At 39.7% G+C, this 23028-nt stretch overlaps 1 protein-coding gene across 1 annotated transcript in view; it reads left to right on the top strand.

Moving 5' to 3' along the window:
• Nucleotides 1-208: 208 nt before the first annotated feature.
• Nucleotides 209-23028, top strand: part of lhfpl3 (LHFPL tetraspan subfamily member 3) — a 51693-nt gene continuing 28873 nt past the window's right edge. Inside the window, exons 1-2 of the mRNA XM_061715313.1 lie at nucleotides 209-516; nucleotides 1146-1646. Of these exons, the coding sequence (XP_061571297.1) occupies nucleotides 1205-1646 (442 nt within the window). The 5' untranslated portion in view covers nucleotides 209-516; nucleotides 1146-1204. The remainder of the gene's footprint in view (nucleotides 517-1145; nucleotides 1647-23028) is intronic.

Raw genomic sequence — 23028 nt, forward strand, 5'->3', positions numbered from 1 at the left:
AGGATGGGATTAAGGGATGTGGGCTGGCCCTGTAATATCCGCGGCTCCCTCCACTTCTAAAGGCTGATTTATGGTCCCGCGTTACACCAACGCAGAGCTGCGCACCGTACGCTGAGCGTCGTCGCCGTACACCTACGCCGTCGATCTAACGCAGAACCATAAACCAGGCTTAATTCAATCGGATCTGAGCTGCGGATGCGGCTCTGTCGGCGACGGTCGGGGCATTTCAGCAGCAGGATCTCTCTCTCACACACCTCCTCCCCAGAGCTGGGGGCAGATCGATGCTGAGACATTTCAGATGGCTGAATGTGAATGCAAACGGGGAATAAAAAAATGTCCAGCATAATAAGAGGATCTGCAGACGCTCCTTTATTCTGATGAATGAAAGCGACCTCGCCGCGGCGGATGCGAGCGTGTAAGTGATGCTGCGTCCACAACTGTGACTTGAGAGGCAGGAAAACGCATCCCTTTGGAACCAGCACCGGAGGCAGTGGCGTCAATTCAGTCGAAGCTAAGGTATGGCCAGCAAATATTCATCACAGAAGTCTGCTATGTACAGTAGTTTATCTGTGTGGTTAAGAAAATTGGAATTTTTTCAAATGCAGTCTCGCTCACTGCAAAAACTCAAGATCTTACCAGGAATATTTGTCTTCTTTCTAGTTAAAATGTCTCATTTTTAGTCAAAAAATATGATTACACTTAAAACAAGATTCATCACCAGAAAAATAACTTATTTGACCATTTTCACTTGAAATAAGTAGAAAAATCTGCCAGTGGGACAAGATTTATCTTCTCATTACAAGCAAAAAAATCTTGTTCCACTGGCAGATTTTTCCACTTATTTTAAGTGAAAATCTACTTGAAACAGGTGAAAATGGTTGTTTTTTGAGTCTTGTCTTAAATGTAATGAGATTTTTTTTTTTTACTAAAAATTAGACATTTTAACTAGAAACCTAAGACAAATATTCTTGTTAATATTTTGAGTTTTTGAAGTGTATAATAACTAGAGAAATCGATCATGTTGTTCTGATTTGCATTTGTAGTTATTCTATAAGTATTATGTAATAGAATAATCAATACAAATGGACACAGAGTAATTCCATAAATGTATTTAAAAAAACAAACATTTACATTTCCCCCTGAAGCCAAAGTGTGGCGGCTGCCATACCTTGCCATACCCAATTGACGGCCCTGACCGGAGGATATGGTCCCCGGGGCCCCCACCACCACGACCACCACCACCATGCTGCCAGCCTCCGAGGCGGCCAAGATCTACCAGACCAACTACGTGCGCAACTCCCGCGCCATCGGCGTGCTGTGGGCGATCTTCACCATCCTCTTCGCCATCGTCAACGTGGTGTGCTTCATCCAGCCCTATTGGATCGGGGACGGCGTGGACAGCCCGCAGGCGGGCTACTTCGGGCTCTTCCACTACTGCATCGGCAACGGGCTGTCCCGGGACCTGACCTGCAAGGGCAGCTTCACCGAGTTCAGCAGCATCCCCTCCGGAGCCTTCAAGGCTGCGTCCTTCTTCATCGGCATGTCCATGCTGCTGGTCCTCACCTGCATCGGATGCTTCGCGCTCTTCTTCTTCTGCAGCACCGGCACCGTGTACAAGATCTGCGGCTGGATGCAGCTGGCTGCAGGTAGGAGACTACAGGTGGAAGTTCATCCATGCAGGGCTGGGGGACTTCACTTTAAATGAGTGCTGTAGGATTCATTGGATCTGAAACCATTAGATTATGGACATATATGACATTTGGTGTAAAAAAAAAAACAACCATGGTTGTTTTCCTGTTGCAACAGGATATGCACTCTAAAAATCTGCACATTTTCATCTCATAAACTCCCAAAACTAAAGTTAATTGGAGTTTTTTTTTATAACTTAAATTTTTATTATGTTTTCACATGTACATTTTTTTATTTGATAAGATAAGATAAACCTTTAATAGTCCCACAGAGGGGAAATTTGCAGTTTACAGCAGCAAAGGGGATAGTGCAAAAACAAGAGGCATCAATAGAAAAGTAATAACACAGTAATAATAATAACACACTATAAACACTATAAACAGTAAACTGGTATACAATAATAATAATAAGAAGAAGAAGAAGAAGAAGAACGATAAATAATAAGAAATACTATATAAAAAAGATAACAGACGGATATTTACAGATGGATATTTACATAATTGCACGTTGCAGTGAGTGAAAGGTATTGCACATTATTTCCCTTATGTACATTTATTGTCAGGTTGTATGTGGTCTACTGTGAGCAGTGCTGGTTGTGTAGTCTCACAGCTGCAGGGAGGAAGGACCTTCTGTAGCGTTCCTTCACACACCTAGGGTGAAGGAGCCTGTCGCTGAAGGAGCTCTCCAGCGCTCTGAAGGATCCCCATTAGTCTTCACCACGTGAAGGCTATTCTTCCTGGGGTCCACACAAAGACATACAAAAGATTACGATAATCACAAACCAAAAAGGGTGAAAACATTCACCAGAATTCCTAAAATAAGTTAAAACAAAAACAAAAAAGATTAAATCACCAACCAAAAACATCAACATCTTAAGTAACAATATTTGCTACTATCACCAGATCTGTATCCACTTATGAACAAAAATAGTTGCAACAACAAAACCACAAGGTTTTACATAGGAACCATCCAAACATCCAGCAGCTTTTCAACAATAGCTTATAGTTGCAGCTCTTTCAAATCAGCAGTTGCACTCCATATTACTATTAAATTTATAATATAATTTGCAACATAATCACAATGTATACCTAGAACCGATCATAACTTCCTTCTGAACCACAGCCTGCTTCAGTCTCCTTTTAAAATAAATAGTAAATAAACAAAACACTAACAAGTTACAGATTAGAATAGCAATAATAACATTAACAAACTGTCTGGAGATGATCCTCTATTCAGTCCACTGTTCCATTCGGCATTTGTTCACTTGGTGTCACGTCTCATGTAAGTATTCAATTTTTCCCAGTTCTTTTCAAATACATTCTCTTTGATCCTTAAAAGATATGTCAATTTTTCCATAACACAAATTTCCTGGACAATTTCCAACCACTGTTCCTGTTTCGAGACATTTACATTGAGCCAGTTTCTTGTGACTGCTTTTTTACTTGCTGCGAGTAACACTTTAGTCAGATCTTCTCTCGTTACAACCTTTCCAATATTCCCAAGATACATCACTGGGCAAGTATTTGGGATTTCATATCCCAGAATATTTTTTACTACTAAATTTACATTTTGCCAGTGTATCTTAATTTTTGTACAGTTCCAGAAGAGGTGTGCAAGTTTAGTGGAGTTTTACAGGAATAATATCTTAACTCTGCTTTTATTTACTTCTTTTTCATTGTGAAAGCTAATCTTTTAATTTCTCCAATCAGAACATTAATTGCAGTAAATGTTTTTTGACATTTCTGCGACTATTCATGGCACACTGAGCTCAATGTAATGTCCTGTGAAATGCTGTTGCAAAGCATTTCTGCAGCAGCTGATATCCTTACAAGACTTATTCCCACTGTGTCAACAGCCTTCAGAAAGAGAGGGGGGATTAATATTAAATAGTAGACATTTTAACTTTGATTGTGAACGTCTCGCCATCAGAATGCCACTAAATCCCTCGAATCAGAGGGGCTACTCAGGGATTTTCATTTCATAAAATGTGAAAATCCTATAAGAGCGGATCAGTATCAGCTCACATTGGTTTAAACAAAGACAGTTTAACACCAAAAGCTGATATCCTCTCGGCTTCCCTCTATTTGATTTTACATATAAGCCAAAAAAAGGAGAGTCAATTCTAATATTTCACTATACTCTCACTCAGAAGGTAAGTGATCTGCTTTTTCACAATTTAACTCCTCAATTCTTTTTCATTTGCAAACATTTTACACAAGATAAGTCTCCCAAGAATATTTGAAATAGCAATAAATCATTTTCAAACATTTCCACAGCAAATTAATACAAATAAAAGAGCAAACACACACAGGCACATGCAAAGCTGTTGCTCTGTGAAAGTGTCTTTTGAACTGTAATGTGATAATTAGCTGAATGGTAAAATGTAAAGAGTTATGTAAGTTGCAGTTCATTGATAAAACTTTTCATCCCTGGGCTGTAGATCTCTGAATATTAACTTCTGAAAGCCTTTGTTGTGCAGAGTTGTAGTCATGAGGGGAGCTGTAATCAGGCGGTCACGGGCACCACAGGCTTGGGTTTATATAGACGATAATACGCATTAGAGAGGAGCTGCAAATTCACTTAAGAGACGTAATTGATAAATAAATCCAAATGCCAAATACCACATGTTATCAAAGGAGGGACATCTCCCTGTACTTTTAAGACTCTCTCGATGACTCACGTCCAATGGGCTATAATGGGTTTCATTGCAGTTCCTCGACTGACCACTTGGGGCTGGGTCCAAACTTGAGTCAATCTCCATTGACCCCCTCCCAAATCAATGTCCAACTTTGATAAATGTCACGGAGTGGTTGGATGAGGACCCAGATGCAGGAGAGCGAGAAGCAGGAGTTTAGCAAAAACAGGGTTTATTTAAAAAAAGGCAAGAACCAAAAACGCTGCAGAGCAGGATTAACAAAAAACACTAGAGAAAAAAACGAAAACTTGGCAGGACACATGGAGGAAGGAAACAGTACGGAACCACCAGGAGCAAGGGAAAGACAAGAAAAGATATACACAAGGGGGTAACGAGATACAGGTGTGAACAATCAGGGCAGATGGAAGACAGGCGGGGCAAAACAGAAACACAAACTGGGGGAAATGTCAACCACTGACAATAAACTCTACAAGTTTATCACTTGCTGCATTGTTTGGCTGTTAGGATGCTATTCCTGCACAGCAAAATGATAAACAAACAGAACCGATGCTTTATTCACGACAGAACATCAGTTTCTTACTGAAAATTACGGTCTCTCTCTCATCCCGTGTGTCTGTCCATTGAGCTGTTACACTGAGAGCGCCCCCTGCAGGTTTGGAAACCGGTTATGAAGCGTTTTTCTTTTGAAAATGGTTTCTTGTTTTATATCGTTTTGTGCTTTGCATCATTTCTCTATTTGCAGCACATTTGATGAAGCTGCATTTGTCTTTGTTTTTTGCAGCACATTTTTTCAATTGCACCACGTTCCTCTTTTTGTACCTCGTTTTGAGTTTGTGAATTTGAATCGTTTCTGTATTTGAAGACGTTTTCCTTAACTGAAACGCATTAGGCCGTTGCAGTGCGTTTGGCCCTTGTCGGCCACCGTAGAAAATATTCACACGGTCTTTCTGTGGACATTCGTCTCCTGTCAAACTGCTGCTACTAATTTTCAGCTTTATAGTCAAAATCCCTGGAAACTCGTGTAAACTTGAGACAGTAAGGTATCCCAGAATGCATTTCCAATCAATGAGCAGCACTAATAGTGGAGGAGAACTCTACTTCAACATGCTACTGTTGTTGTGACAGAAAGTACTTTTAAATTGTTTTCATGCAACGTAGTTCTTGTGACTTAGGCCCCGTTTACACATAGCCGGGTATTTACAAAAATGGATATTTCCCCCTCTACGTTTTGAAAAATTCCATCGTTTACACAAGATCGTTTTCAAAATCTCTTCGTTTACACTGATCCGCATAAATATGCTGTTAACGTCATGCCAGCCAATCAGAATCTTGGAAAAAACATCAACAAATGACACGTGTAACTTCCAGTTAAGGCGGATTTATGGTTCCGCGTTACTCCAACGCAGAGCCTACGGCGTAGGGTACGCGGCGACGCGCACCGTACGGCGCGCATCGCCGCGTACCCTACGCCGTAGGCTCTGCGTCGATTTAACGCGGGACCATAATTCAGACTTTACTTCCAAGACGGAACGAGAGTCTTTCGTTTGGAGTGACAGAGAAGTGGAGTTACTTTTAAGTGTGACTTTAGAATATAAAACAGGTAAAATACAAGAAAATATTGATGGTGGCTTGTAAACACAGGTCGCACTCATGACGCTGGTGACGTTTCTGTTGCATAATGTGACGTTCTGAAGCCTAAATCTTCGTTTTCCTCCTTTTTCCTCTGTTTAGACGCAAACGTGAAAACAGAGTTTTTGAAAATCTCCACTTTGGCCGGAGTTTTCAGAAATTATCGTTTTTGGAGACTTTGAGCTCCGTTTTCGTGTAAACGAACGGCCAAAACGCATGAAAACACCTCCGTTTTTGCTCCGTGTAAACGGGGCCTGACATTTTTGAAGGTACGAGGGACCACTCGCTGAGCTGTGATGTCATCAGTTACTATGCTTTTCCATTATCAGAAAGACCAAACTGCGTCCTCTTGTCCTCCAAAGTGCTTTCCGAGTCAAACTTCCCAGGTATCAACTACCAAGTACACAAGTCCAAGTATTTCTTTTTTTACAACTGAAATCATCAACATTTTGATCAATGGGAAAACTCTAAGTTGGTTTTATATTTTTCTGTCCACGACTGTTACCATAGTTACCGTGTTACAGTTATGTCTGTGACATTTATTTTGTAGAACATTTTGTGTTTTATGTCACTAATTACTTCCCAATGCTGCATACCCAGTACTATCACCTCTGCACAGCTGCTGAGTAAAACAGAAAAATGTGTCAAAGTAAAAAAATGCTGCACACTGTTAAGGTATACTATAAATGGCAGGCTCTGGTTTTTATCCTCGGTAATATGGAGTGATATTTAGTTTTATAAGCTATAACTTCATAGCTGAGAGTCTCTGAACTGGACTTGTGACGGTTGGTTCAGGTCGTGGGAGCCTCCAGCATGTAGGGCGGCTGGACAGGCTGGTTAAACGTACTTCTCTTTAACTCCACACAGATATTTCTCCTTTGATTTTCAAACTTGGAGCCCAAGTTTAATGAAACTCTAATTTACACAAAATCACACAGTTTCCTCTGGATCCAACTTCTTCACGTAGGACGACAGGCCCCCCCAAAGAACTGTAAATACTTTGATGTGCGTAATCGGCATGTTCTCTTTCATCGTCTTTTGATCATTTTGTACTTCAAATCTGCAAGACTTGTGATTGTCACATGCAAACGTGTGCATTTGAATGAGATCACACTCAGGAAAGATCATTAGCATAAAGTACACATTTCTTTGGCTGTTGCAGAGGAGTTATAGACGTCATCTGCCAGGTGGAAGATTGATGTGCGATTCCTGGATTTCCCCCGTCCAAGTGTCCTTGGACATGTGACGATTTCTCCTGATGGCTTGTATTGTGGAGGCAGACTAAGTAGTTGATAAAATAAGAAGAAACATTGCAGAGATGCGGCCCATTTGGTGGAAGGTTAATGGAAATCTTAAAAATGCCAAGCAGATGCGGAAATAAAAATCATTATTAATAGATACCAACTAACAACTATGTAAATGCAGAAACTTTAATTTAATCCACAAAACAACGCATTCAATCTTGTTTCAAATGCACTTTCCCACAGAAAAAAAGATTTCCAGCACAATCTCTGGCGGAGAGAAACTTGTATGCGTGAATAATCCCACGGCATCATAATGAGCATCTTCATAGACGCCTGCAGCAAAACACAGGTTGCACTCAGATGGAAATGTAATGTCAGCACTGATAAATCACATTAGTAGAGAGAATGCTGGTCTGTGTTTGTGTACAAAAGCACACCTTTAGGATACAGGTATGCCCCTGTAACTCCGCTGACCACTGGACTGCAGAATAATTCAACTACAGTGATGGGCCAGTGATTTGTCTGTGGCGTATTTTGCCTCTCGGCTGATAACAGTCAGGATCTGCCCCCTGTAACCCTGAACTTTAACAGCAGGGGTAAAGGAAATGGATGTATGATTAGAAAAAGGTTAGCGGCGCCACTGACCAGCTCCTGCCCTGCTGCGGGTTTCACAAAAGTGTCCTGAATGTGTAAAAGATGATGCAGCGGAGCTGGATTGTCTCAGGGAGAAAGCACAATGATGAACACAAGCCAGTCCTAATGAGCAGCAGTTTGTATCACTGCAGTATTTTAGTCACAGATCAAAGCTGCTTTTCATTCCTCTGACTCACATGTTGGCTCCCTTCAGTTTTCCCACCACGTCAATGGAAAAGGTTCTCAGATTTTAAATGAAAAAAGCATGTGGAGGGCTCCAACTAATGATCAGTTTTTACAGCTGAGTTATTGTGTGGTCTAAAAAATGTTAGAATACAGTTTTGCATTTCCAAAAAGCCATCAAACCATGCAGTAAATCTTGGTTTGGCATTTAAGAATAGCAAAATGATTGTGCATTAATATTTTACGGATCAATTGACATATGTTTCCCAAAACTTCAAGTACAATATTGTATTATTAGCTCCATGAAGGGCTCTTTTTTTACTGATTTTACTAGGGGCTTTCATGAGATGAGTAAATGTTGGCTTAATCTACTTAACTACATACCTTGGAGCTAAATATCACCTGAATCTGGAGCATCACTTGGATCACTAATTTAAACTCATTGTTTAACCGTATGACTCAACTGTCCCGTTTTAGCTCCCTCTTGCAGCTCTTGTGATTTGGTGATTTGTAAGCTTCTGAAAATCCCCCCAGTCTGCCTTTAAGCTGTTTCTTTCTCCCATCACTTTACCTCCAGTGTGTCATTTGCTCAAAGAAGCCCTTTAAAGATCTCCAGGCAACTAAAATAGGCAATACCGAGCTACTTTTTTCTGTGCCAGCAGACTGAAATCCCATCGTGATTGTGAGAAAATCCTCCCTGTTAGAAATCATTTGTGATGCTCTGGGGAGGCCGTGCATGCCGCTCAGAGATCTTTCTACAATTATGGGTCGTCCAGAATGTTTGATTATGTTTGATTGGTTTCTGGTGAGGATGGTATTTTAGAAACAGCTCTACATATCAAGAACATCTCTGTGATGATACAGTCTTTGCATCTGTGACATGGGAGTCTGGTTTGCTGGTTTATTCCAAACATCTCAACATCCTGGTCAGACGAAGGGTAATTTTTCTAACATCTCCCTCCTGTCTTTTTTTTTTTTTACTCTGAACCGTCTGTTTATCACTCTCTGTTGTCAATTGACCAGTAAAAGCCCATTAATAAGGTCGACCGCTGGCTCTCCAGCAGCTGATAAATCATATTTTGACATCCTATATTTATATACCAAGCAGAGATTAGCATCCAATCTTTAAATCCTTGATAGATAATAACAAAATGTATGAGACTGCACTAAATTAAAGTTCAGAGGAATATAATATAAAGATAATAAACCCCTTCTAATCACCGGGGTAACCGATGGCACACTGTTCTGTTAGTTGTTCTCTGGTTTACTAACAATTAAGAGTTTTGCTTATTAAAATTGTAGGCACATGTTTTATTCACTCCAAAAGGCGCAGTATGTAATTTATTTATATCATGTAACATTTAAGCTTGCTGAGATTATGCAAATAGCAGACGAGTTTGCCATTTCTCTTGGCAAATTAGAGAAAATCCAGAGTAGTTATTGTCAGATCATAACATAAGAAGCTCAGTGGAATAAATAAGCTGCTTTATTTCTTCTGGAAGAGGCCTTAAGGAACTGTTGTTTTGATTTGTTAAAACTAATGACTGTATTAACATTAACTTGACATGTTAGAGATGGATATTAAATCAAGAATTTAAAAAAAAGAGTGAAAGTTAGCAGCAAACCGCTCTGATTGCGATCTTTAAAGTTTTGTAATTCGTTCATTTCAGCTTCACATAGTCAGAAACCTCAAAGCAGCAGCTAAGACTGAAATAAGTGATACAAACAGGCTCTGGGTAAATACTGTCCATGGTTTTAACGCAAGATCATCAGAGGCTTTTTGTAGCTGCTGGCTGGTGGTGTGTGTCGTGCTTTTAACTTTGTGCAGACATTTCCTGCGTAGCCGAGAAGCTGAAGTGTTTAAAGAAGAGTAAAATGTTATTTCAAAGTAACTGGAGCAGCCGCTGAACTTCCTCAACATTTGTGACAAGTGCGCGGCCACTGCGGCTCTTACAGCCATTCCCCGCTACTTAAAAACATTTAGCTCTGTGTTCGCCGTGCATCCGTCCACAAGGGATGGAGCCTCATTTATTTTGCAAGCTGCCACATTTCTGTTTCAAAAACTCATCTAATGATGCACGCTTGCCAACAAACCTAACAGGGCACAAGAATTACGAGAATCTCACAGCTGAGTTTGTTCTACGATCATCATCAAAAATAAAGGAGTGTTTTTTGGGGGGATCGGCCCTCTAGAGATGTGTGGATGTTCAACACGCCACAGGGACAAAATCATATACAAAGGAGTGAAAATTCATTTCTTTGTAATAAATAAACCCATTAGTTCCAATATCTAAATCCTTCTCGTCATAAAAAGGCCATCAATACTGAAAATAGGATGATGTGGGCATGCTCAGAGTGGATCAGCAGGCAGACAGCGCTGACACGGGGCTGAGGAACCTGGGCCGCCTCCCGAGCCCTGATGGCCATCTGGATCCCACAGAGAACATGAATACAAGGAAAAATGTTTTTGGTTGAACAGCTGCCTTCTTTTGTTTTCTAGTGTCTGTTTTGATGGCATGAACTATCCAGTCATTAGGAATGGGTGATATTTTACCGTTCACGATATACCGTCAAAAAAATTCCCCACGGCAAGAATTTGTCATCTCACGGTAAAAACCATACATTCCTGTTGATGATGTTTTTGTGTAAAGCTGATTTATGGTTCTGCGTTAAATCGATGCACAACGGGAAGGAAGGAAGGAAGGAAGGAAGGAAGGAAGGAAGGAAGGAAGGAAGGAAGGAAGGAAGGAAGGAAGGAAGGAAGGAAGGAAGGAAGGAAGGAAGGAAAAATGAGCCAGAAAGAAAGGAAGAAAGGAAAAATGAGCCAGAAAGAAAGGAAGAAAGGAAGAAAGGAAGGAAGGAAGAAATGAGCCAGAAAGAAAGGAAGGAAGTAAGGAAGGAAGGAAGGAAGGAAGGAAGGAAGGAAGGAAGGAAGGAAGGAAGGAAGGAAGGAAGGAAGGAAGGAAGGAAGGAAGGAAAAATGAGCCAGAAAGAAAGGAAGAAAGGAAGAAAGGAAGAAAGGAAGGAAGGAAGGAAGGAAGAAATGAGCCAGAAAGAAAGGAAGGAAGTAAGGAAGGAAGGAAGGAAGGAAGGAAGGAAGGAAGGAAGGAAGGAAGGAAGGAAGGAAGGAAGGAAGGAAGGAAGGAAGGAAGGAAGGAAGGAAGGAAGGAAGGAAGGAAGGAAGGAAGGAAGGAAGGAAGGAAGGAAGGAAGGAAAAATGAGCCAGAAAGAGAGAAAGAAATGAGCCAGAAAGAGAGAAAGTCGGATCTGAGTCATTCCAGTTTTGCAGTACAGGTGGACTCATTTAATTGGTGTAGTTTAGTAGCATTTAGTGGAGGTGGGGTTGAATTGGTATTTTTTTTATCGTCATTTTTATCGTTATCGGGATAAATGCCTGAAATTATCGTGATACATTTTTTAGTCCATACCGCCCATCCCTACCAGTCATGTGTTAGTGTTTCTCTGTGAGTGACAGGAAGAAGCGGTGTGTGTATCGTGTGTATGTTAGATGCGTGCTAATGCAGTCTGAAGCACTGCCTGGATAACTGCTGCTATCACGCCCATGCTCCTGTGTGGTATTCAAATGAAACCGATTCAGAGAGATGTCAAGAGGGGCTTGGTCGTGCTGCTCGTCGCCGTCTCATTGTGTCAGGGAAAAGAGGGGGACAGATGTGCAGAGACTGTTATCAGCAGAGGAGAAGAATGGGTAATAAGACTCATCCCGAGTAGAGCAAAAAGAAAAGAGGGAAAGGATGAAACAGAAATGTTGTTATTGTATTTTGTGTGCATACAAAAGCCAAAAGGGAGCCATGGTAATCAAATGGATAAATGACTAAATACCACATCTTTTTGAAGCTTTTGTGCTCCCGTCCCTGGCATAGGCCGCTCAAATTAGTTATTGATTTTTCTTCAAATCATAAGCAAAACTTAGGACAGCTTCTGCAAGCAACACCTCATTTTGTGTTCATGAAACAACTTGAAATTAAGCAAAAAGCTTTATAATCATGAGAATAACTATATAAATTCACATCATTATGAATTCAAAACATTATCAAGTTATCAAACAGCATCATTATCACGTTATATGTAACTGAGACTATTCAAACTAGTGGATTTATGTTTATGTTCACAAAACAAATAAAACAATGGACTGGACAATTATGAGATTTTATAAAAAAGAATTGAGTGCAAACAGATCTATAAAAGTATAAACTCTGGAAGGTATGAGGGATGTGTTAACATAATACCATGGAGGAAAGACATCAGGAATGAAGAGAGGTGAAAGCTGTCGAAACAACCCGGAGTCTATTCTTCAATAGTAAAAAAGATTATTCATAAATGTAAAACATTTAGACAGTTCTTCCCAGGAGTGGCCTTCCCAGCATGTTTAAGAGAGAGGGAGGGAGAGGGAACATCTCAAGCTGCACATGCTCCAGTAAGCATGTTAAACAGTACAAGAACAGTTGGGAAAGGCTTCCAGGAGACATAGCTTTATGTTTATGTAGCTGCCTCCACATAAACCACCAGATTTCTGGAACAATGTTCTTTGGATGGAGACTGAATGAAGACTAAAGGAGAGATGTCGAGCCATAATGCAGAGAAACACGTTTGATGAAAAGCAAATCAACATGTCGTCGTGTAGCGACGTTCTACTGGAACTCAGAACAGCCGAATCCTTCAATTTGTTTCACTTTAAAAACGTAATATCATGTCATTCCTAAGCAGGTGTACGTGTAGTTTACTGGTGAGAGAGCAAACCTTTCCTGAGCAGATCAAGTGTGTGTGAAGATACAATAAAGTGCTGCATCTTTTTTGGCCTTTGGTGCAATCTGAAAAAAAACAAATCAAAAAGATGAAATGTACCAAAATAGAAATAAAGAAATGTTCATGAACTGTTGCTCCTATATGGAGCAGGTTCAACACTTTCGTCCTGCACGGATAATTTTTTATTATTGCACGTGGACTATGTGGTTGTTATTTTGAACGTCGCAGCTGTACAGGACTGTCTCAGAAAATTTGAATATTGTGATTTTCTGTAATGCAATTACAAAAACAAAAATGTCATACATTCTGGATTCATTACAAATCAACTGAAATATTGCAAGCCTTTTATTATTTTAATATTGCTGATCATGGTTTACAGTTTAAGAAAACTCAAATATCCTATCTCAAAAAATTTGAATATTCTGGGAATCTTAATCTTAAACTGTAAACCATAATCAGCAATATTAAAATAATAAAAGGCTTGCAATATTTCAGTTGATTTGTAATGAATCCAGAATGTATGACATTTTTGTTTTTTTAATTGCATTACAGAAAATAAAGAACTTTATCACAATATTCTAATTTTCTGAGACAGTCCTGTAGATACGATGGAGATGGCTGGTTCTTTATCCTGCTGATCGTATATTTTTGTAAAACACAATTCAAAAATTTGCTTTGTACCCTGGTCAAAAGTTACATTAACCTTTTTATTAAGCGGGAAAAAAAAACTTTGCCCGCCCTGCAATTATTAAAATATCCAACGATATACTCGGCCAAGGGCACAACTTCCACATGTATGACTAGCTTCCCAGCTGGTCATGTTTTCATATTATTGATCAACATTTTGGGGACAGGAAACCACTTTACCCCCAACAAATAAAGGAATGAATGGATGCATAAATAAATATAACAAATAATCTTTGATAAAACAATTAAAAAAAATAAAAGTAATGATGTAAGCTTCGTGCATTTGCATTGCAGTTGAGAGTTCAAGATTACAGCTGAGGGCTAATGACATCAGGACAATCTTTATCCTCTCACGGGTCTAATGAGTTACAGGAAGACAGAGAGGATTTACGGTGATGTAACATGACCCCACACGAGACGCAAACAGTGAAATGGCCACCACTGACTAAGACGTTCACCTGATTGTGGAGATGAAACCCTCCCTTCTGCCCACTCATCGCCTGCTCCGCTGCTTCCCCTGGCCCGCCTGCCCTGCAGCTGCCACCCAGACGAGAAATATCGCTCCCCCTTAAGCTCAGAGAGTTTTTACGGAGTCCAAAAAGACACTAATGCAGCATTAATAAAAAGGCAACAAGTGAACCAGTCAAATTAAAAGCCAGCCCAGTCAGCTAAAAATTGCAGTCACGGAGGATCTCAACTCCAAACTAAATCTGAGCTCCTGGATTAAGAAAGTGGATCACCCCCTTCAGCTGATGAGGATCTTAAAGGGACAGCAGCACAAATGAAGCCTGTATTTGTTGGTGGTGACGCTGCTGCATTTATAGTATAGTCTCTTTGACAGTTATCTGACACCAACAACATCCTTTATCCAGAGTGCTTTTATAAAAGAAGAAGCGTGAATGAGTGAATGAGAAATAGTGTAAAGCGTTTTAAAGAACTGAGACAAGGTTAACCCTTGTGATGTCTTTGGGTCAAAATGACCCAATTCTTCTATCCTTCTTTCCTCCTGCCATGCTCTCTCCTTCCTTCTTCCCTTCCTCTTTTCCTCCTTTTTTACCCTCCTTTACTCCTTTTTCTTCCTACCTCCCTTCCGTCATTCGTTCCTTTATTACCTTCTTTGCTTTTCCTTCCTTCCTTATTTTCTCCATTCCTTCCTTCTTCCCTCCCTTCTTTCTTTCCTTTTCTCCATTCCTTCCTCCCTCCCTTCTTTCCTTTTCTCCCTTTCCTTCCTTTCCCCCTTCTTTCCTCCCTCCCTTCCTTTCCTCCCTTCCATCTTTTCTCCCTTCCTTGCTGCCTTTCCTACTTCTTTCCTTCCTTTCTCTTTCCTTCCTTACTTCCTTCTTTCCTCCCTTCCATCTTTTCTCCCATCCTTACTCCCTTTCCTACTTCCTTCCTTTTTTCCTTCTTTTGTCCTTTCTCCCTTCCTTCCATCTTTTCTCCCTTACATCTTTTCTCCCTTCCTTACTCCCTTTCCTACTTCCTTCCTTCTTTCCTTCTTTTCTCCTTTCTTCCTTACTTCCTTCTTTCCTTCCTTCCATCTTTTCTCCCTTACATCTTTTCTCCCTTCCTTACTCCCTTTCCTACTTCCTTCCTTCTTTCCTTCTTTTCTCCTTTCTTCCTTACTTCCTTCTTTCCTTCCTTCCATCTTTTCTCCCATCCTTACTCCCTTTCCTACTTCCTTCCTTTTTTCCTTCTTTTGTCCTTTCTCCCTTCCTTCCATCTTTTCTCCCTTCTTTGCTCCCTTCCATCTTTTCTCCCTTCTTTCCTCCCTTCCATCTTTTCTCCCTTCCTTACTCCCTTTCCTACTTTCTTCCTTACTTCCTTCTTTGCTCCCTTCCATCTTTTCTCCCTTCCTTACTCCCTTTCCTACTTCCTTCCTTCTTTCCTTCTTTTCTCCTTTCTTCCTTACTTCCTTCTTTCCTTCCTTCCATCTTTTCCCCCTTCACCCTCCCTTGACCCGAAGACAGCACAAGGGTTAAAGAGGCTTCACACAGCGGGAGTGCAGGTGATTTACAAATGAGTCACAGTTCAAGAAACAGGAGAGCACTAATCACGACCGCCATTCAGGAAAGTTCAGGATAAGTCAAATATAATATTATCATGGAGGTTAAGCAGATTTATTGCATAGCGCTTTTCTTCTGCAACTTTAAACAAACATGTGATAATGAAAATATCGAAACAAAAAACGCTGCAAAAACATTTTAAAAACAGTCTGATGTGACCCCCAGAGTGCAGCCCTTGGAGGCCGGTCTTTCCCCCCTCGCTCTCTGCCCACATCACATCTCTTTCAATCAAGGCCACCAGACCCAGAGAATGTAAAAAATGAAAATTGTTCATCATTTCTAAACAAATAAGCCTCAAGGACGGCGTCAGTGAAGGCCAGCGAGTGTAGGCGAGTTTTCCTTGGCTCCGCCACATTGTGAGCACCTCTGGCCTAAGCTATAAAGTGTTTGAATTTGGTTGCATGAGCAAAGAAGGCAATGTCCTCCCCGTTTCGACACCGAAAGCAGCAAGTAGAGTCCTGGGGGGCAGAAGGCGAACGCTGAGACGGGAGGCTTTTGCAGTGCTACAGTGTTCTGCAGGTTTACCACCATTTCATACTTTATATCCTTCAAAATCAATTCAGCGAGTGAGTTTAGCCAAAGTGTAGCTTAGCTCTTAAAGCCTTAGCCCACTTTTATAAATTTCTTGATCCAATTACTCATAGCAAAGGTGGAGGGGGGTTGAAATACACGGGGCATCTTCTAACAGTGTAAACACTAATGTGTCATGTAGCACACTAAAGGGTCATCTACTCACCCGAAATGTTACCACAGAAGCTGCAGAGACTGTTTTCCCCCTCGCTGATTCGATGTGCAGAAGAAAAATGTTCTCACTAAAAACAAAGTGCACAAAACACGACATGTATTATTCACAGCTGAGAGGTATTTTATGTCAAATTCTGCAGCAGCAGTTAACAAAACAAACTGAATGTTTGGAGACGCACCACGTTGGTGTTTTAATGCAACTTTGTGCACATTCAGATGGGCCGTCAGAGAAATGTGTTCAGCCCGTGGTTACAGACACTCGGAGGGCTTTTTATAGTCAGCCAAGACGTCGACACTTCTTTTCTAGGTCTGTGAAAACTGCTAATGCCGTCTCACACCCAAATGTGAGATAGTCACAACTATTAAATATAGTCGTGTCTGCACAAATAGTTTTTTTTTCCCAGCTTTTTGTGCTAATGGACACAAAAATAACTACGGGGGAACAAATCTCTCACCACTTTTAATGAAACACTTGTGAAAGGAACGTTGCACAAGTCCAAATCACTTTGATGTTTGGCATTAAAAAGTTTGGGAAAACATCCCAGCCTTTGGTAAAACAGACACAGTCATAAAGAACCACACAAAAAATATTATTTTCCTGGATTTTTGACTCTTTCCTTCTCTGCTAAGCACAGAAACTCTTTGTACACATGAGTTAGAGGATCTTCAGGGTTGAAAATGTTCAGAGGAGCTGTCGTTCTACTCATGGAGTTTGGTTTAAAAAAGTCCCTTAAATTAAGAAGTTTGACACAAAGGCTTATTGCTGCCGTTGTTTACATTTATTTGGACATCTTTTGTGAGCAGAAATGGGAAATTTGAAGTGTTAAAGCCTACAAATCAGGGGTTGGGGGTGTGAAAAACTCACCATTCATCCCAATTGTCATGCAGAATACTGGTTTACATTGTTTATCGACATTCAGCCTAAAAATATACCCGGGTATTCATTTTGGTCTATACAGTTAATCATTCATCCTTCAATGGATGAGTTGTAAAGAGGACAAGGATAAGAAATGAACTCATTAAATGGCACTTATGACAAGACTTTAGCGCTTCATGAAATGAAATCTGCATAACCTAAAATAAATTCATCAAAAAAACACTGCATCTCCCCCACTGATAATCAGCGCTCCACTCAATACGCTGTCACCCTGTGAATAAATGTGAGCACAATGTAGCAGATGAGACGATGTTGAGTCGTCACAGAGGAGCAGTTTTATGGGAGTGTGGTCAAATGAAAAGGTGATATTAAAAATTATGTCTAAAAAGCTGCACTTGCAGCTAAATGTTCATTTCCTGCAGCAGCCAGAAATGGTGACGACATGCAGGAGTATTGTGACTTCTGTGGTAAGGATTTTAAAGGCTCTTAGTTTGTTTGGAGTTAAACTTGATAAAAGCATGAACCGCTATTATTAGTTGACTTCTTGTTTGTTATTGCAGTACTTTTGTGTGCTTTACTGTAGGAATGGGCGATATTTTAACGTTCACGATATACCGTCAAAAAAATTCCCCACGGTAAGAATTTGTCATCTCGCGGTAAAAACGATAAATTCCTGTTGATGACGTTTTTGTGTGAAGCTGATTTATGGTTCTGTGTTAAATCGACGCAGAGGAAGGAAGGAAGGAAGGAAGGAAGGAAGGAAGGAAGGAAGGAAGGAAGGAAGGAAGGAAGGAAGGAAGGAAGGAAGGAAGGAAGGAAGGAAGGAAGGAAGGAAGGAAGGAAAGAAGGAAGGAAGGAAGGAAGGAAGGAAATGAGCCAGAAAGAAAGAAAGAAAAATATGAGCCAGAAAGAAAGAAAGAAAGAAAGAAAAATATGAGCCAGAAAGAAAGAAAGAAAGAAAGAAAGAAAGAAAGAAAGAAAGAAAAAATATGAGCCAGAAAGAAAGAAAGAAAGAAAAATATGAGCCAGAAAGAAAGAAAGAAAGAAAGAAAGAAAGAAAGAAAGAAAGAAAGAAAGAAAGAAAGAAAGAAAGAAAAATATGAGCCAGAAAGAAAGAAAGAAAGAAAAATATGAGCCAGAAAGAAAGAAAGAAAAATATGAGCCAGAAAGAAAGAAAGAAAGAAAGAAAGAAAGAAAGAAAGAAAGAAAGAAAGAAAGAAAGAAAGAAAGAAAGAAAGAAAGAAAGAAAGAAAGAAAGAAAGAAAGAAAGAAAGAAAGAAAGAAAGAAAGAAAGAAAGAAAGAAAGAAAGAAAGAAAGAAATGAGCCTGAAATGTGGTGATAGATTTATAGTTACAAAGGTGGAGTTGAATTGGTATTTTTTTAAGGTAATTTTTATTGTTACCGTGATAAATGCCAAAAATGATCGTGATACATTTTTTAGTCCACTAATTTCTCACAAACCATCATCACTGTTGCTAAAAAACACCGCTGCACATCTTTACAGCAGGTCAAGACAATCGCAGACAACATGGTAGAATGAAAAAAGAGGCTATAATATGAATGGCACCAGCACGGTGAAGGTCGCACTATTTTGAGCCATTTTCTTCAGCATGTTGATGAATAAAGTTGTGGTCCTGAGGTGATGATGAGTTTGCCTTTAACAATTAGCGGAGGTGTGATGGACAGACGGAGCTGCAGGAGTGAGTGCAGCCCGTCTGAGGTGAAGCCACTGTGGTGTGTCTGATCGGGGAATCGGGAGGTGTCTAAGCCCTAACTGTGACTGACAGTTTAGATTGCAGAGTAGTTAGGGCATGGAATGAGCAGAGGGATGAAGATGATGTGAGACGGGAGGAGAAGGAGACACCGCCAGGGATGCCAGCCAGATGACAATGACAGCCAACACCTCTGTCTCCAAAAGGCTCTGAGACTGTAATTATACTTCACAAAGTTGCTCGAGAAATGGAGAGCAATGATCCGGCTGTTTATCCACTTTGGAAAATAAAAACAGAACATAATACAATAGCTGAGGCCCACTTTGATTTAAGCAGGTAAATTAGATTGTGTTGTATACTGGTTGTGATCACTAAAGATGTTTAAATTGGGGATTTATTATTTTAGGTATAACATGCCCCACTTCCCAGGAAAAAGAAATACATTAATCTAACGAAAGAGAGCTATAACAACTTTAAAACTTTGTAAAATCCCTCCCAGATGGATGCGACAGACTTGAGACAGCTGATCTATTGTAGTTTAGTCACGAAGAAAATGGCTTTGTAGCAAATAGTTAATAGCATTGCAAAAACGATGCAATCACTATGGTAGAGTATTAGGGCCAGCAGGAGAAAAAATATTTGAGAGGGGAAGATTTTATTTTATGTGCACTTCGAGAAAAAAGTCGAAATGTCGAGAAAAAAGTCGAAATGTAGAGATTAATGTTGAAATACAGTTTCGAGAAAAAAAGTCAAAATGTCGAGAAAAAAGTCGAAATGTCAAGAATAATGTTGAAATACAATTTCGAGAAAAAAGTCAAAATTTCGCCTTTTTTTCTCAACATTTCAACTTTATTCACGAAATTTTGACTTATTTTTTGGACATTTCGACTTTTTCTGGACATTTTGACTTTTTTCTCGAAATTGTACTTCAACATAACATTAATCTCGACATTTCGACTTTTTTTCTCGACATTTCGACTTTTTTCTCGAAGTGCATAATGAAAAAAAATCTTCCTCCTCTCCAATATTATTTTTATTTTTTTCTCCTGCCTGGCCCTAATACTCTTCCGTAAATCACCCACCAAGGGCTTGACAAAAATTTAATTTGAAGCTACCACAAACCACTTATTTATCTGTTATTTGGTGTAGGTATTTATCTTTATTCCCTTAAACACTAAGAACAGAAAACTGAGGGCACGAGAAACGTCTTTGTTACATTTTGCAGCTCAAGTTCAGCTATCAATACCATTAATCCAAGTCTACTTTCAGAAAGTTTGTCATTATCCAGCTCATATCTAAAGTTTGCTGGTTAAAATGTTGGCTGCAACCTGAAGGAAAAAGTAACTTTTTTGACAGAAAATACAGTTTTAGTAATTCACTGTGAAATTTCTGTGGCACATTTCACATAAGTGACTCTAAGGTTTGAACAAATTCTGAAAATGATGGCATTATGTAGTTTCCTACTCCAGAAAGCTATTAAATTGTTCAGTTCAGTTGTGGAAAAAATCTAAAGAATCCCTTAAAAAATACCACAATAAATCCTAATAATAATAGTAAAGATTCTCAGGCAGCTATTAGGTTTTTGTTTTTTTGTTTTTTAATTCCCACTTTTATTTATGATCTGTGTATTTTCTTACTATAAATAAAACTATTGAACTAGTAAGCGGATTTATGCCCACGCTGTGCATACGTGTCACAAGCATGCTCCACAATTGCTGCTACACTGAAAAACCTCTAATTACACACTTTTTATTTATTTTTAATTATTTTTGTTTGCATAGAACAGCACAATCCTTGAAGAGCCGTCAATTATTTTCTTTATTTTTGAAATCATTAATGATTTGTTAATTATAGAGAAGGAAATAGTGAGGTTTTGGAAGTCCGCGGGCATTTCCCAGAGCTGCTTCGTCCTTTAAATTGTTGGAATTATGACGGGATCATGACCCATTACCAGACAGGAAAAGCTGCTGGCCGAGATGATGGCACAATAACGAGCCATCTCCAGAATCCTGCAGAATGTGGATAAATTGAAGTTACAGGGCTTCATAACAGTCCTAATCAGGTGCTGGTTCCCTGCAGCAGGGGAGTTAACAGAGGAGGATTTGGAGGCAAATAACGGTGATGAATGGAATGAAGTGAAGAGGAGTGCCGAAAGAAAATGGTATATGTGCGTGCGTGTGTGCGCGTGTGTGTGAGAAGGTCAAAGGTAGGAATGGGCGATATTTTACCGTTCACGATATACCGTCAAAAAAAATTCCCCACGATAAGAATTTGTCATCTCACAATAAAAAACAATAAATTCCCGCTGATGACGTTTTTGTGTAAAGTCGGATTTATGGTTCTGCGTTAAATCGACGCAGAACGTATGTGGAGGAAGGAAGGAAGGAAGGAAGGAAGGAAGGAAGGAAGGAGGAAGGAAGGAAGGAAGGAAGGAAGGAAGGAAGGAAGGAGGAAGGAGGGAAGGAGGGAAAGGAAGGAGGGAAGGAAGGAGGGAAGGAAGGAAGGAAGGGAAAGGGGAGAAAACAAGGAAAGAAGGAAGGAAGGGAGAAAAGAGGAAGGAAGGAAGGAGAGAGCAGAGGAAAGAAGGAAAGAAGGGAAAAAAGAAGGAAGGAAGGAAGGAAGGACGGAAGGAAGGAAGGAAGGAAGGAAGGAAGGAAGGAAGAAGGAAGGAAGGAAGGAAGGAAGGAAGGAAGAAGGAAGAAGGAAATGAGCCTGAAAAAAAGAAAGAAAGAAAGAAAGAAAGAAAGAAAGAAAGAAAGAAAGAAAGAAAGAAAGAAAGAGAAGAAAGAAAGAAAGAAAGAAAGAAAGAAAAGAAAGAAAGAAAGAAAGAAAGAAAGAAAGAAAGATAAATTCCCATTGATGACGTTTTTGTGTAACAAACATGGCGGATCTGAGAGCGAGATAGATTTATAGTTAAAAAGGTGGAGTTGAATTGGTATTTTTTTATCATCATTTTTATCTTATCGGGATAAATGCCAGGAATTATCGTGATAAATGTTTTAGTCCATACCGCCCATCCCTAGTCGAAGGGCAGGTGTGTGTCTTTCTGACCAGCCAAGTGTGAGTAGCAGACAACAGTGTTGTTTAAAAAATATATTTTCAATCTGTATCCTCCAACTCTATGTGCAAGGATGCGTCACTAAACATCCTGCCTTCTGCCCGCTGCAAGAGGGATCATAGCAAATCTCCCAGAGGCAAAAGTGATGATCTGAAGGAGCAGGAACTCACCCGGAGCAAAGGCAAAGGCTCGGCCATTCTTCTTTTCCTCTCCTTCAGAATCGCTTTTAAAAATCCACTTTGTCAGATTTGAGAATGTCGGTGTGTTGAGCATTTTAAAGGCTATCATGGTAATTGCTTTCCATCTCTGGAATGCAGAGAGAATGATTCATATTTATCCATATTTACAAAGCAAACCACATTTGAGAATTTTAATCATACTCCGCCTCGTCCACACACGGTAATTTGTGTTTGCCTTAAATCCATCCATCACATCATCTTGGCAGCTCGGGAGTAAGTCCACTCAGTCAATCAAAGTCAGACTGAACCGAATGTCGCAGCTCAGTTCTTCTTGTTAAGTAATTGAAAAATCCTTTTCCAGTCAAACCAGTTTGAAGAATGGATGCGGGAAGGCCGAGTTTCCTCAGGCCTCTGTCGCAGCTGCCAAAATATCATACCGATATGGACATAACTCCCAATATCTGACTGCAGCTCCGTCTGCATGTCCACTTCCAGTAAATATCAGACAGAATTATGATGCGAACGTTTGGCTCTTTTTAACGCTCCAGAAATGACTGTGTTTTATACGACGGAGTATTAGGGTCAAACTAAGAAAAAAAACAAAAAAAGGAAATTACGAAAATAAAGTCATAATAATATGAGAATAAAGTCGTAAAAATTACAAGAATAAAGTCGTAATATTTTGAGAATAAAGTCGTAATATTACGAGAATAAAGTCGTCATATTACGAGAATAAAGTCGCAATATTAAATATATTATAAATATATAAATATAACTTCACAAGATGCTCAATATTCAAGATTTTAACACACTCTTCCTGTTAGAGTTCTCATAAATTAACACTTTATTCTTGTAATATTACGACTTTATTCTCATAAATTATGACTTTATTCTCGTAATATTACGACT

This window comes from Cololabis saira, chromosome 23 (assembly GCF_033807715.1).
Source record: "Cololabis saira isolate AMF1-May2022 chromosome 23, fColSai1.1, whole genome shotgun sequence".
NCBI classification, from domain to species: Eukaryota; Metazoa; Chordata; class Actinopteri; order Beloniformes; family Belonidae; genus Cololabis; species Cololabis saira.